The 15,908-nt window shown below is 43.8% G+C and overlaps 1 protein-coding gene and 1 long non-coding RNA gene across 6 annotated transcripts in view; one reads left to right on the forward strand and one right to left on the reverse strand.

The window, feature by feature from the left end:
• LOC138300621 (uncharacterized) overlaps positions 1-15,908 on the forward strand; it is a 179,313-nt gene that overhangs the window by 119,200 nt on the left and 44,205 nt on the right. The gene's annotated exons all lie outside the window — the stretch shown is intronic.
• Positions 1-15,908, reverse strand: part of PHF13 (PHD finger protein 13) — a 21,959-nt gene continuing 6,051 nt past the window's right edge. For all 4 annotated transcript variants that reach the window (XM_069240225.1, XM_069240224.1, XM_069240223.1 and 1 more), the window contains exons 2-4: positions 12,087-12,188; positions 4,084-5,557; positions 1-954 (exon numbers count right to left, since the gene is read on the reverse strand). In XM_069240225.1, coding sequence (XP_069096326.1) covers positions 728-954; positions 4,084-5,548 — 1,692 coding nt within the window. In that variant the 5' untranslated portion in view covers positions 5,549-5,557; positions 12,087-12,188 and the 3' untranslated portion in view covers positions 1-727. The remainder of the gene's footprint in view (positions 955-4,083; positions 5,558-12,086; positions 12,189-15,908) is intronic.

Genomic DNA, 15,908 nt, shown 5'->3' on the forward strand with positions numbered 1-15,908 from the left:
TTTTGTTCAGAATGCATTTATGGTATTTTCCATTTATTTTTAATCAAAAATATTTACATTCACCTGCCCTCTTCAAAACGCAGACTGCTTCAGAATATAACTTTTGTAATTGGACATAAAAATAATATGATTTTAGCAAGAGAAAGCCCAATAAAGTTGACACAATGTTAGGCTTACATTTTATTTGGATTGCGTAGGCTTGTTTTGGAACTTTTCCACCTGGTATTTACATCTGTACAATTATAGTACCTAAATAGTAATTACATAAGGTATTTTCAGGGTTAACTCTCAAATTAGTAAATTCGGTAGTTAACCTGTGCAGGCAAAATAGGAAACCATAGGAAATCGTCTTCACTTTCACAGTAGAAGGTTACTATCCAGTGGTAAAAACCCACCTTTTCAAGACAGAGACAACGATGAAACAAAAACTAGAAAACTTCATGTGCGCGTATATCATCTGCTGTTAAAAATACAGCTCTTAATGGTGCATCAGTTTTGACCATCGGAAAGTTTTCATCACTGACTACAAAGACAGCTTTGAAGTTTAAAGTTTTCTTCTCTTTCAGGAAAAGTGAAAACAGTGCTCTATCACTTGCGAGTCAAAATTAAAGTGGAACGCATGATGCACCAGTGTTTGTACAGACAAGGGATCTGTATTTCTAAGACGCTTTTGGTCCGGCCACGTAAGCAACGTGTCTCGCTCCAACTTAAAGCGCCGTAACTGTCTTCAGTCTAAGAACAACTTTCGAGTGCCGAATCGCGACCGGTTCGATCGACGGATCTCAAATTTGGTGTCCCGACACTTTTGGCAAACGTAGATCTCAGGAACGCAGGATTTACGGATTTTGGCACAGGACAAGTGTATCCACGTGTTGCACTCGTTGCATTCTATCATTGGTCTCCCAGCAAAGGGTTTCATGCAGAAGCAAGTAACGAGGTTCCAGGATTCATCATCTGGAAGAAAAAAGAAAGTATTAATTGTCAGGATTCTCATCTGGTCGGGAGAAATAAAACATTCAAACTGAAAAAACCAGAGCTATGAGGCTATAAACACATCCATCCCTCTTCTGTTGCTGCGTGTTTACACAGGAAGGGCAAGTGTGTGGCCCACTAAACAATATTAGTTATCACGAACCAAGAGTTATTAGCATCCTGTATGGAAGGCTGAGATGGGTCCAAGCAATCACTGCTTAAGATGCTGGTACTAACTACTGTTCTCTGCAAGCATTCTGCCTGTGTGCCAGGTTCGGTGGCAGGGACACGAAATAGGCACACGTAGCAGCCAGGTTTGTCTGTTTGGAAAACAATCCATGATTGCGAGCACCCAATGTCCTTCCTCTCATTATGGATGCCATTCACGCTTGGCTTCTTGTTGCCGACCAGCCAATTAACTGCAGTTAATATCATTCCCAGAGTGGGTAAACCACTGGTGATGCCATCATCAGCAAAGGGCAGCGAAGCCAAGGTAACATCTGCTCATCAGAAGCCACAACTGGTCACTTATGACACAGTACATTCTAAACCAGGATGGAGCAAATGCAAATCTGACATGTTAACAACGATTGGCCAAGTGAGATGTTGCAATGTGAAATCGCGAGAGCCATTAGAAGCATTTTGGAAATTACAAGATAAATTACAATATAGGAAAGAAAACTATTTTAGTTCTTGCCCCGCTTTTTGTACCAAGATGTTGTGTAGACTGGTACAGCATTGAGCTGTCCCATGACCACGCCGGATAGTCGCAGGATTTCTCAATAGATCTGTGTTTTGGCGGTTGGTTTGCCTAGTTTAGTAACACAGGTGCAACCCACCTGACAAATCAGGCCTGTGCACAACTCTTCTTTAAGCCAGCACAGCCAGAATGTGGTTTTGGTGAGATTCATGCAGTTAAAAAAGCGGGTGACCTGCTTCTGACCTGGAAGCAGTGTACACTGCCCACCAACTAGCAGTGGAGAAAACGTTAATACTCTGCGTAAAGGAACGCTGGGACGGCGGAACTGTGCCAACACCTACTGCATTCCCTTAAACCCCATTCACCCAGCTTCTCTCCTTGGAAGCAGAGTGCAGCGATTCATGTAGAGCCAACAGCACATTTATTCACACTCGTGAATAATATGAACACTTTTGGAAAATACACCTAAAGGAGACTACAGACATCATTTATTAACAATAACAAATGAGCTGTGTGTTCAATGGCACCAACTGTAATGCCGAAGAACTGTTTACTTTCTAAGCTAAATATAAGCGAAATATAAAGCTAAAACAAACTATGAATCTACAGTTCAACTCAATCAAGCATGTGAGGGCAGATTTCTAGCGTTGCAGTAATATTCTGCAGGTGACGACAAGGCTCGCTTCTGATCTGGAAATATGGTATAGTATCGTCCGGGAAAGTGACATTCAGACACATTAAATTATGGGGAAATACGTTTCTGATGTTGAGGGCAGTGGTAAGGAGTGGGAAAACAGCATCCCCGGCCTGTACCACTGAACAGACAATCCTGCTTCAAAGGCCAAGTGTAGCATACCTCACGTCCGCGAGAAGCAGGCTGATGTGGATCTATAGATATCGGATTGTCCAGGAATAGGTGGAGCTACAACTTAAATCGGAACTTTGTATCCCGGCACTGTATCAAGGCAGCTTAGGTTGCCTTTTAACTACAGAGGTGGGATTGACAAAATGTTGCGTTGCCCTGGTATTGTTACCTGGAAGAATTTATGGAGAAAAACAATGGAAGCATTACCTGAGAGGGCGGGGAAGGGGGTGGCGGTTGGGAGAGATTCTCACAGGTTCGTCTGAAATAAATGTTGTTGGATATGCACAAAGAGGAGGACAGGTCCTTCCACGCATGGCGGATGAAGGAGGAAGAATATTGTTACTTATCTAGACTGCTCCACAAAGAAAAGGCACCAGTGTGTGTAGCAGTGGTGCCAAGAGCATTCAAAGGAGGAGCAGGATCCATGAGAGGGATTAAAGCAGGTCTGCTCTAACACATCTGCATTATGAAGTGGGCCCAGTTTAGGGTCAAAATTAATAAATAAGAAACTGAAGATGGTGGAGTTGTGGGTTTGATGAAAACAAGCAAATCCTTCAGGGTGCCCAAAGGTTGGCCTAATCTGTGAATACTCAAATTTAGGGTTAGGCAGGGACAATGGCCTACATGATGGGTTAGAACTTGTACTTCCTGAACCATATGGAGTATTAGAGCTAATAGACGTTTGCAATGGAAAAAGGGGTGGAGATGATGACATATTTCACCAAGCACACATCAGATGTTGTATAGTGAGTTTGCAAGAACAGTAAATAGGCATCAGCAAAGCCATTACGCCTGGCTTGCACTCACAAGCACTAGCCTTTGCAGGAGTGATTTGGGGTTAGCACAACACAGCTGTGGTCCGCTAAAAGCTAGATGAGGTGACTACGTTTTGAGAGCCAGAGAATCCAGTACAGCCATTTTGCTTGAGGACAGGATGATTTAAGTCACCAGGCAACTGGAAAGTATCAGTCCTTTCAGCAGGACAAGAAAGAGCGCCAGGCAAACTGAAAAACAGCAGCGGCCAGAGGAATGATTAATGCGAGCCATCAGAAGATGACAGCCTGACATCTCACAAGATCAAGATTTGGGTGGCCATCTTGGGATTATGACATTGCCATTTTAAACAGTGAAAGGTCCAGGCTCTTCCCCAAGCACTGCAAAAGAAATTTAAATACAAAAATATTTTTGTTTTTTTACTTTATTGGTCTATAGAATGCATGAACAGACGATAGGATTCACCCAAAAAGTGAACAGTACGAGGTGAAAGAGCAATTCTCATCCTTAGCAAACCCAAAGCCCGCCTATGTATACATTAAAGCACTGGTATCAGTGGTATCAACAGGTTTGTTAGTCTACTAAAGCGGTTTGTAGCAGACCAGCACCAGTTAACCTACAGATTACAAAAGAGGTGTGCAGAAAACTCATAGAATATCGGATTACACTTAAGCCACTGTGAGCTTTTATCCAAGGCACCAGAAAATAACACACTGCATCTTACTCACATGTACTCAAAAGTATGTTCAAAAGATGCTAAATGGAGAGTTACCTGAATCTACCATGATATCCTCGTCGTTTCCAATGCCATCTTCATCTCTGAAGACCACCTGCTTCCCCTGACGGATTACTGTCCGTTTACCCACAGTCAATATGTCATACTCTATCTTGATCTCTTGGCGTTGCTCGGCTTGGCTGGATATGGAAGGCAAGATTTGGTTGGTGCTGTTCTGGTGGTCTAACGTAGTGTTCTGCTGTTCGCTACTCCGAGTCACCTTAGAGTTCATACTGTGACCCGAAAGAGGAAATTGGCTTCCAATGGAGGAGGTGTCTGCTATCACTGAGCTGCGAATGGCACCTTCTACAGAAGGCTTGATGTCCTTGAATTGTGGTGCTGAGTCACCTTCCACAGAGGGGATGGCAGCAACACACGAACGAGAAGCATTGCAATCCACAGAGGGAGCTGTGCACTTGCCTGAACGAGGACTACTGTCTTGTAAAGGTTTGGTATCATGGCTTGTAACACAAATGTCACTTTTTGCATAGGAGCAGTCACCCCTGCACGAAAAGTAAGAGTTATCTGCAAAAATGACTGCATCTTTCCTTGAACGCGCGGTGTTCTCTTTTACAGAGGAAATTAAATCCTGACTTGAAGTGTCTCCTTCCAGAGAAGAGTCCCCATCTTTGCCTGAACGTCGTGTTGTGTGCGTTTCTTGAACAGAACCGACGTCATTGGCTGCAAGACGTGTTCTAATTTCCAGGGAGGAGGTGGAATCCTTGGCTGGAAGGTGTGTGCTCAGCTCTAAAGTGGAGCTTGTTTCCTTGGCCGAGAGAAGTTTGCCCATTTCCAACGAGGTGGTGGCACCGTTGGCTGAAATGCGTGTGCCCGACTCCAAAGAGGAGATAGCATCCTTAGGCGGAAGGTGGGTTTTCATTTCCAGAGAAGAGCCGATATCCTTGTGTGTAGGGCATGTGCGTATCCCCAGAGAGCTGGAATCGCATCCAGAAGGAAGTGTGTTTGGTGCAACAGCAGATTTGCCACTGTTTGAAAAGTATGTTCTTAGTTCCAGGGGGCAGCTGACATCCTTAGCTGCTAGGCTTAGTCCTCTTTCTGGGGAGGGGATGGCCTCTTTACCAGAAAACGTTGTGCCCGTTTCTACAAAGGGACCAGGATCCTTTGGTGAAATGTGTGTGCCGGTCCCCAGAGTGGATTTGGCAGGCTCGAACTTTGTGAACTCTTTTACACCGTCTTCACTTACAGGCACCTTGAATTCTTTCTTCTTCAGTTTCCTCTTCTTCTTGATTTTATCAGTTTTTTTCCTGTCTGACAGGAAGTTGCCCAGTTTGGACCATTTCAAAACAGGTGGATATGACCTTGCATGGTTTAAGTCTCCCAGGCGCTTTCGCTTTTTGGCCGGTGCAGGTTCCATGGATGGAAGATCAGGGAATCTAGAGTCCCAGCTGTCACTGTCAACAGGGCTCCCAGTGCTATTGGGAGGGCTGGAACTGGTTCGCATTGGAGTCGCCTAGAGAATAAGGTGAAAGGAAGCAGGGATTAGAATTACGAGGTCCTCTGCCAACATCAACACATACAATCTGTTTGTATCTTGACTTCTGAAGCACCCAACTGCCTTTTAACACGGAAATTTTGAGACTGTATAGTTGTACATGCAATCGTCTTAAACAAGACTTGACTTGTCCTCTGAGCCTTCTTAAACGGTGACCCAAACGGCTCTTCTGTAACACTGTGTGGACTGGAAGGGCTGTGGGTCTAGAGCTCTCAGTTTCTTTTTGCTGGTGGTGTGCCATCAACACAAGAGTGAACATCCTAAACAGCCTAGTCCTAGGAACTCTCCGCAGACTATCAGCATCCTGTATCTAAGAAACAAGGGGCATCCAGAACCCAACAATCAAAATAAAAGAGTGGAACACACAATATTATATATATATATATATATATATATATATATATATATATATATATATATATATATATATATATATATGTGTGTGATTAATTGTAATCTAACCAGATTTATTAAGATCTATTTAGACTGGTAAATACTTATTAGTGATTTTGCCTTATACACTAGTACATTTTTTGTCACATTATTATATTTTGTCACATGTATTATATCATTTTCACATGTATTGTATCACGGGTGTTATTACGTTTTTAAAGGCAGTGTATTGCTTTAAATGAATGGTAACACATAGGATATATACAGGGGGCCAAAATGGCGGCCAGCAGGTTGAAGAAGGAGGTCACGCCGAAACGCGTTCCTGCTTTGTTTAAATAAACCCCTGAAACCATCGTGGAGTGCTGGAGCCTTAATGATCTGTTAAGGATTCATGTTCTAAGTAAAGACGAGGTGGCGTGCGTCCCATTCCAGCACCATTGGCGATTAGGTGCAGAGAGAGAAACGCCGAACGAAGTGTTATATATATATATATATATATATATATACACACACACATACATATATATATATATATATACACACACATACATATACATACACACACACACACACCTCCTCACACGAAAAAAAAGTTACAGGGACGTTATAGTTAGGTTCAGATTTTACAAGCACAAAACCATAGAAATTCAGCTATTATACTTAGTTATTTCAAGTTACTATAACTCATGCCCTCAGGTATCTATAACTCACACCCTCGTCCTGCACAGTTTTCTCATCAATAATTTTACTGAAAATTTTAGATTTATATTATCAAAGATGTCATAGACGGTATCATGAGTGCACTAATATCTGGGGTAATTAGCAGTGCATGGGGAGGGCACGAGTTATACCGACCTTCGGGCACAAGTTATAGTTACTTGAAATAACCAACTATAACAGCTGAATTTCTATGGTTTTGTGCGTGTAAAATCTGAACCCAACTATAACATCCTTGTAACCATTTTTTTAAATTTTTTATGAATTGCTAAGGTTTTGTTTATTCTTTTTCCCCCAGCTATAAACATCCCTGTAACATTTGTTTTTTTCATTGAATATCTAGGATGTTTTTAACAGCAAGTAAAATGCCCATCTCAATGCGGGATGGGTGGATAGACTGGACACAGGATCTGGCCTGGCACTGTGCTGCTCCTACTCAAGCTTGTTGCTCATGCCACCCCCCTTGCCATCCATTGTCCAAGTCCAGGCCCCTGCTCCTTCATTACAGCCCTGTGTGGCTATTGTTCTGCCACTGCCCTGCCCGCTTGCCCATAACAGTTAGTTTGGTGTCTCATCCACATCCTCTCTACCATCTGTTGTCAGAGTCCATGCACCAGCCCCCCTCCTTCCTGCCCTGCATGGTCAGATGTGATGCCAATGCCCTCCATTTAGCTTGACGTCACTATTTACTCCCCCTGCCTTCCGTTACCCAATTGTAAGTCAAACCACTGCCATCCTGCTTAGCCTCTGTGCTTAGCTTACTGCCCCTACCCTCTGACCCCCGCCCTTCTATGTCTTGCACCTGTTCCCTCTTTTTTGCCCACCAAGTTACATGGACCTGCCAATGCCCCTACCATCTGCCTAGCATGGTCAGATGGCTGCCACCAGTCCCTGCCACCTCCACCCTACCTGTCCGAGTTCCATGCCCCTATCCCCTCCCTCCTGTCCTCCATGGTCTATTTTGCTGCCACTCCGTTCTGCCCACTATGCTCTGTTATGCTGCAATTGCTCCTCCTGCTTACCCTGCGTGGTCGGTTGTGAAACCTGTTCCCCTGCCCTCTCTTGTCTTTGCCCAGCCCTTACCCATCCCGTTTGCCCACCATGGCAGTTGTGCGGCCACTAAGCCTCCTCGCTTTCCATGCATGGCCTTCTGTGCTGTCACAGCCCCTCTTACCTGCCCTGACGGATCAGCTTGCTGCCCCTGACCCCCTCCCACCTTCCCTCTGTTGTCTGTCTGTATGATACTGTTGCCCTCCATGGTGTGTTGTGCTTCCAATGCCATCCCGCCTGCCCTCCATGGTTAGCTTGCCGCTCCAGCACTGTGCCTTCCTTCCTGCCCTTAGTTTTTCAAGTGCGGGTCACTATCCCCTCCACCCTACCTTGTCTGGTCCACTGTCATGCTCCTGCTTCCCTTTCATGGTCAGTTTTGCTGCAACTGTCCCCCTGGTCTGTCCGGTATGGTCAGCTTTCTGACCTTGCCTCTTCCACTCTGCTCTCTATTGTCCATGTGCAAGGTCATGTCCTCTCCCTATTGCTTTCCATGGTCCATTGTGTTCCACTGCCGTCTCACTTGCCATGTGATGTGTATTGTGCTGCTTCAACCCCTGACGCCTGCCCTGTAACACCAGTTTGGTGCCTCTGCCCATCACCCTCCTGCTTTCTGTTATCCGAGTCCACAACTCTACCCCATTCCTCCTGAACTCAGTGATCTAATGTGCCAACATTCTGAACTTGGTAACAGGGAGACTTTTTTGGGGGTGGGGAGATTTTAGGTAGGAGACAGATAAAATAAAGCCATTTTGGGCTTAAAAACATCTGGAGTCTTCTACCCGAATTGGGTCTTTTGGCATGTATGGGGTACTACCACTGCCTTTTCCTTCTGCCCTCAATGGTCTGTTATATTTCCACAGCCTCTCTCGTCTGTTATGCATGGCTGTTTGTTGCCCCCCTCCCCTTCCCCTGCACTCCATGGTCCTTTGTGCTGCCACTACCCCCCCCCCCCCCCCCCCCCCCATCTGCCCAGCATTCCTCCCTGCCCTCAATTATTCGTGCCCCTGGCATCTGCCTCCTCCCAGTATTCTAATGAACAACTAGGTTGCTAACATTCTATATTTGTTACAAAAGTGTGGCAAGCCTGATGTCTCCTTGGTATAATCAAAACTTTGATACCTAAATGATATCCTTTTGCGAAGGTCTTACTCCCATAGAATATATGGTTAGTGCTCCCAAAAAACTAAAATGAGGACACATTTTCAGAGTTCTCAAATTGCGACAACGTGCTTTTAAATTACTTGCTATCTTGATTTTTTTTTTTTATCTAGTTGATTATATGGTATACCTAGGCGAGAGAATGGGGCGTTATGGCCAGAGCTGCAGACTGCACCTGGGGAACCAGGTTTCAGTTTCAGTGTCAGCTCAACATCCTGTGATTCTGGTCAAATCACTTAATCTCCCCAATGCCTAAAGCCCAGAAGGAACGTGTCCTTGTGTAACTGGTGCTCATGTAAAGAACTCCAGTATCTTTGGGTAAAGTCTGCGATATATAAAACACACCAAAAAAAAAAAAAAAAAAAAAAAAAGCGTTTTGTATACTTCTGTCACTGGGCTATAAATGGGCTACATTTTGTTCATATTTGTGCTACATTTGGCTATTTTTAGGTTGAGCATAGCAGCGCACAAGCACTGCTCCTCTCCATAAGGTGTAATCTATTCTTTGGGCTCTAACCACACCCATCACTTTCATTGGTTCCTGGGCCTGCCTTTAAAAAATCTGTTAATGTTGTTGGTAAATGCTTTACGTTTGTCCCGCCTTGAGGCTGGATTGTTACTACCTTGGAGACTGACCCTTTACATGGATCACTGCACGATCGGCCATGTAACAATGTGGCGCACTATTTTTCTCTTCTGTTTGGTCGCTTTGTGCTTCGTGGTATTGGAGCACTTTACACGAGCACCAGTTTCATTACACTAACACCTTCATTTTTAGTAGCAAGGAGAGATTAAGTGAACTGCCCAGAATCACTGGATGTTGAGCCGGTGCTGAGACTAGAACCCTGTTCCCCAGCTCTAAAGTTGGCACCTCTCCTCTAAGCATCTTCATCTGGTGTGTGTTAGGTCAGTCTGGGAATAACTTTTTTTTTTTTTTTAAATATAGCGCTTGGTAATACAGATTCAGACATTTCATAGCACTGCAATGCAAGTGCCATTCTTAACAAAATCACTATATAGTTAGTTTGCCTTGACCTTGCAGAGATGTAAAGGCTATGTCAAGATTGTAATTTTTGACATTCTCGTTCTGTCAAGACCTCTGCAGTGGGTGCATTAACCATGTGGCTGGAGTATAGGTTAACACTAGGTTATAGCACGTGCTCTTGATAACCTCCAAAGGGTCACCAACCAAGCACATCGGTTAGTTCTAGGCAAAAAGATGGCAAAAAGGTGTTATCTCCAAAATGGTGGAAAAGGAGTTGTGACTCCAGACCCAAGCACTTCACAGGATTAAGCTTGATAACAAAAAGACATCTATCCTTTGGATGTAAATTGGCCTCTTCAAATAGAGTTCAGTTAGTAGAGGCAACCATTTTCCTAACCATGTAGTGCAAAAAAGCTAATACAAAGGTGCCACAGTGAGAGGAGAGCAAAACCCATCACTTCCTCTCAGCCTTCACTGGTGTCATGCTCTGACAGTAGCTTCACAGCTACTGCGACCATACAGATGCCACTTCCGGAAACGCTGCCTAAAACAGCGCTCAAATAGCACTGCTTCCTGTTTGAAGAGGCCCCACCTCAAATACCCCCCCCAATCACTGTCATAGGTGCAGGGCGCTTCACCATCATCCTCTGGACTCCTGTGTATAATATCATAGCCAGTCTGTAGGAATGAGGTAAAGACACTCCCAAGATGGCAGACTTGTAGTGTCCTCTCTCCTGCAGTGACAAACCTGGGAGGGTTGCTGTGGCACCTGGCATACATCCACTACACTCCAAACCAAAACACATAGGTAAAAGACATTGTCATTTACAACACCAATAGCTCTAACTCTCACAAATGCGAGACTTGTATTAGAAATTATTGTTTCGCTAGTGACCATCTTGAAAGACCTATTTGTTATGAAGCTTCCTACTCATTTACTGCAGTATCCTCGGTAGAAAATGCTTTTAGTTTTCCAGTTCGATTCCTTCAAGATGACGGTCAAATGTGCCAAACTTTTGGCATACATTCAGAATGTTAGCACACTGGCTTCTCTTTAAAACACTGCTGATCACCAGGAAGTTAATTGGCAGTCTGTTGCTAGTGTTGAAATTGCATGTTTCAGTCTACATGTTAGAATGTTTAGATGAAATAGATGAGGAAGATACTGGAGTACTCACTTTAAATGTGTCCTAACTGGGGGCTATCATGTATATTAGTCCCAAGATGGCTGCCTTCACTTTCTGGTTGAAGTGCTGACAGACAATCAGATCTCACCATCAGATCTGTGTTTATTCTCCTCTGTGATATACAAATGTCTTTTCCCTTTAATATCTCAAAAACTACTGAACAGATTTACAGCAAATCACAAAAGGCACACTTTATGGACCAAGAGCTAGCTTTCGGCCACATTTGGTGTAATGCCACCCAGCAATTCAGGTTAAAGTCGTGTTCAAAATCCCGACCAGGAAAATGCATGGGGACCACCCCTTTTTTTCCCTCACCCCCCTCTTGACGAATGAACCCGAAACTTTCAAGACCGCAGCTGAACAGAGTTGCATTTGTGTTGAAAATTTTGTGAAGATTCGTCAAACGGCACCAAAGCTATTGGCAAAACAATAACCGATCTTCCTATGGAAAGTAGGTCCTAACTATAACTACCTACTAGCAACTGCCAGTAGGTGTTATATGATATACAAATTGACACTTCCGCCCCCTCCCCCACCCCAAAAAAAATCTACCCTAATTTCTATATACTTCTGTTCCTTGCGAGAGAAAAACTTTCCTTGGACTATGTGATTGAGACCAGTTAGCAACCTATCAAAAGCAGGTTAAATCTCAGAATATATCTATTTGTACAGTGCAACATTCACTAAAAGTGCTACTGACAGCCAAATAACAGATGTTTATTGTTACCCAACTCACTGGAACTTATTTTATTGACCTCAGAAAGATGAAAGGCTGAGGGAGCCCTTACAGGATTCCAACGGAAGTTAATTAGGTCAAATACAGATCCCTGGAGCAGATGAGTTACTCTACTGAGCCACTGAACTTGTGACAAATCACCTTATAATATGCATTAACAAAAACCTGAATAATTCTACAGAGATGCCAAAGTGAACATTCATTACTTGAGCTGACCAAACATCAACTGAATAAGCTGCTTGTAAAGGAAGGTTACTATACCTCATCTGGATAGGGAATGTAGCCAGCGTAGGCCAAGACAAAGGTGCAAAAATTGTTAAAGTCTTCAACGGTCCTCCTCCTTTTGTAATGAGGACTGCCATCCTGTGAAGAAAATAAAAACCATGAAGAAGGTGTTTAAAAAAAATAGGCATTCACATAGCTCTTAAGAACGATCACTAATCAGGGGACAGATATTAAAAATAAATTAATAAAAAAATGATAAAATCCTTCTTGATATAGGAAGTTAAAGGCACGTCTAATACACATGTAAATTCACCTCTTGCCTGAAAAAGGTGAGGCTACCTTACGTTTGGGATATCGCTCGCCTAAGTAAACCAATCACATTTATATGTACATAACAGTGAGAATCTCAAATGGATAATACATCTTGCTAAGGCAAAATTATGAAAGCAGTCCGCACGTCGCCTGCCTTTTAGAAGCGCAGAAAATAAGTACTGCCAAGTCAGATTAGACCAGGAGCGCGCGCGTGCGTGTCCCCTTTATATTCGCAGTCATTATTCACACTATAGTATATTCATCGTAAAGACGCGACTTAACACAATCAGACAAAGCAGTCCCTGGCAGAGCCCAGACACCATTTGAGTCTTTCTTCTATTTCTGAACAATCAAGCTGTTCACAGAGTATGTCTTCTGTGACTTAAAACCCATCAGTAGAATCCATGAAATATTACTGCAAGTAATGTATGTGTGGTAAAGGGGTCGCTAGGTCAGTGCATAGAAGGGAGACTGGGTCGGAGCAAAGGGAAGCTGCGCAAGTGGTAGGACAGGAGACATACTGCTGCGTGGCGCGAGATGGGAGGAGGCAGGGTCCTCTAAACACAGTGTTGTTTTCTTAACATGCTAAGAGCAGGTTTAAGCCAACAAAGTACCGGACGATACAAGCGAATACCAGAACAGATACCCCACACAAGAATTCCTATAACCAGCGAGTCTTAGACTGTGGAAGACAGCGAACATAATAAAGCATGAGATATAATTACTTTGTCGTAAGAATATCTAAGTTGTTCTTTACCAAACCAAGCTTTGCTTAAAATGTAGTTACGGTGCTGAACAAATCCGATTAAGACATACAAGGGAAAGGGGATTCAGTGGCTTCATATAAAGATGAATCACTATAACCTCGGGAGTACCTTCCCAGCTTCACTCCCTACTCCGCTGCTGTTCCACCCCACACCACATCTTCACTTCATTCTGAAGCATCCTTTCTTCTAGAGTGTTGTAACTTTGTAGCTAAATGAGCACTATGTAAACCACACACAAGCCGAGTAACCAGTGACACACCGCACAAAATCAGAAAGAGTGAGAATATATATATATTTTTAAAAATGCATCGGCAAGGTGTGGTCCCAACCCCACTGGAGTTCACAGAATCGATGATACTGATATATATATATATACACACACACACACACACACACACACACACACACACACACACACACACACACACACACACACACACACACACACACACACACACACACACACACACACACACACACACACACACACACACACACACACACACACACACACACACACACACACACACACACACACACACACACACACACACACACACTGGAATGACGGCTCTAAGTTGAAGTACTGAGCATGGAAATGCAGTACAAGGAGAAAATAACCAAACTAATGATATTTTTGTCTCGTGTTACAATTGCTTTACTCAGGGGGAAAATACAATAGTGACATCTTCATAAGACTACCAATACTCTGTCACTTTCCAGTCAAAAGGGATAACTGTGAATACCATGCACACAAGTAAAAAGGTAAAGGGTCAAATCTGTGAGGATGGAGAAGAGTCCTATTAATGTTTCGTAGACCAATGCGAAATAAAAAATAAGAAAAGTCCATAAAACTGCACCCACTGTATATCTCCTATATGTTTAGAAAATAGTCCAATATAAAAGTTGGCCTCTCCTTCCTTGTAAACATTGTCTTCTGCTACAATGTGCGCGTGTGTCAAAGCCAGGGGAGTAAATGGGGGGGGGGTTTAGGGGTGATACACCCACCTAATAATGATTTTCTCTAGAATAGTTGGGTACAGTTGCTTTAAGTCGGAATGGTGAGGTGTGTCGGATTTCTCCTGGCATTTATGCACAAACTAACAAAAAAAAGCTCTTTCATCTTGGTTTTGAAAGCCCTCAGTATTTTCATCCCCTCCATTTTACTGACCAAGCTACGCCCCTGATCAAGGCCTCCATCTTGGTAGCCCATCTCCCGTCCCCACACCAAGGTCAACAACTTTTATATGGCCCTATGTTAGGTTATTTGCACGCCAGCCATTTTCCTCCGATTACCTATGCGTGCGTGCACACTAAGAGAGTGCCGTGGTTACTTTGCTGAGCTAGGGTGCCTAAGGCTGGACAGATTAACAACAAACTCTCTACACACAGTCAATCCGTCCTGAAACCCAGCAGAACTAATCTGTCTTTCCTGGGGGGAAAAGCGCGTTTTGACTGTCCCTGCCTACGACTTGTGGGTTTGATGACAGATATCTGCACCAGTTCATTCACCCTCTTTTGTGGCTTCAACTACAGTTTTACACGAGATGCCCACAACGAGAACTGCAGCCGGCGACTGCTCACACTTAAGGGAAGCCAACTGGAAAAGAGTGCAGGGCAAACTATAAATCAACATTAGCCCTAATAAAAAGTGTTTAAACCGGCCACGCTGCAGGTGGCAGTAAAGCGGGGCCGTGGGAGCATGGCTGGTCACGGCACCCCATGCTGCTTCTGAAAGAGTGTCGCTTTGCCTGTAGTCTACCATTTAGGACCGAGGGGTGCGATGGCCATTCCGACCCTGTAGGTTTTGCTGTTTTTCTCCAGACGAAACCCTCCCTTCCCGCGAGCTGGGATCCGTTAGGCGACAACAGTGTAATGGACTTCGACGAAGGGCAGAATGGCAAGCTTCCTTGATCTGACATAACATAACGTCAATCATTTTAAAAGGGTGCCTCATCGGAACTGCATCTGATGATTTTCTTAAATAAAATGCCAGCTGGCACGCCTTTTTTAAATGGTGGTTTGCGTGAATAATTCAATCGTTTTAACGCTCTCGATGCCAGGAAACCACTTCCCATTTCTCTCTCTCTCTCTCTTTTTTTTTTTTTTTTTTACTAAGCGCACGTGCGGTCCTGGTTTAATCATCGAGTGATCATTCAACTTCCATAAACAAGGCGCGAGCAAGATGACTCACGACACGGTCAGCACACCTTCGGATGACGACAGATTATAATCAGTTTCAACAATAACTCCGTTTGCTGATGGGAAATCAGGCGGAGAATAATTCTGTATCCGTTGGAACCATAAACCCAGAAAATGTGCCACCAGCAGAGGCTTGGATTAAAATCTATGTGACATTTCGTTTTACTTTATTTGCCACCTCACCCAATGTGCACTGATCAGTTTGTGCAAATCGCAAATTCCACTGTGCACCACAAATAAATCATTCAAGGGAGGCTAACCATTTAAGAGACACTGGCTTTCATAGACAACAAGGGTAGATGTAGCAAAACCTCTTTAAAAATGTAGTCTATAAGTACTACACCGCAACCAGAAATTAGAGTGACCATTTGAAAACACGAAGCATGTGTCCTGGAGGCGGCAGGAAACGTGGCGTTTACCGGTGATATTCTAGTAATGACTGAAATGGGTTTCTAGTCCAGATCCGCCAGGCTCCATCCCAACTCCACTTCCGCAAGATGACAACCATCTGGTCATGCAGCACCTTGTGCCAGTGTAACGTGGCGTTTACCGGTGATATTCTAGTAATGACTGAAAT

This window comes from Pleurodeles waltl, chromosome 6 (genome assembly GCF_031143425.1).
Source record: "Pleurodeles waltl isolate 20211129_DDA chromosome 6, aPleWal1.hap1.20221129, whole genome shotgun sequence".
In the NCBI taxonomy this organism is placed as follows: Eukaryota; Metazoa; Chordata; class Amphibia; order Caudata; family Salamandridae; genus Pleurodeles; species Pleurodeles waltl.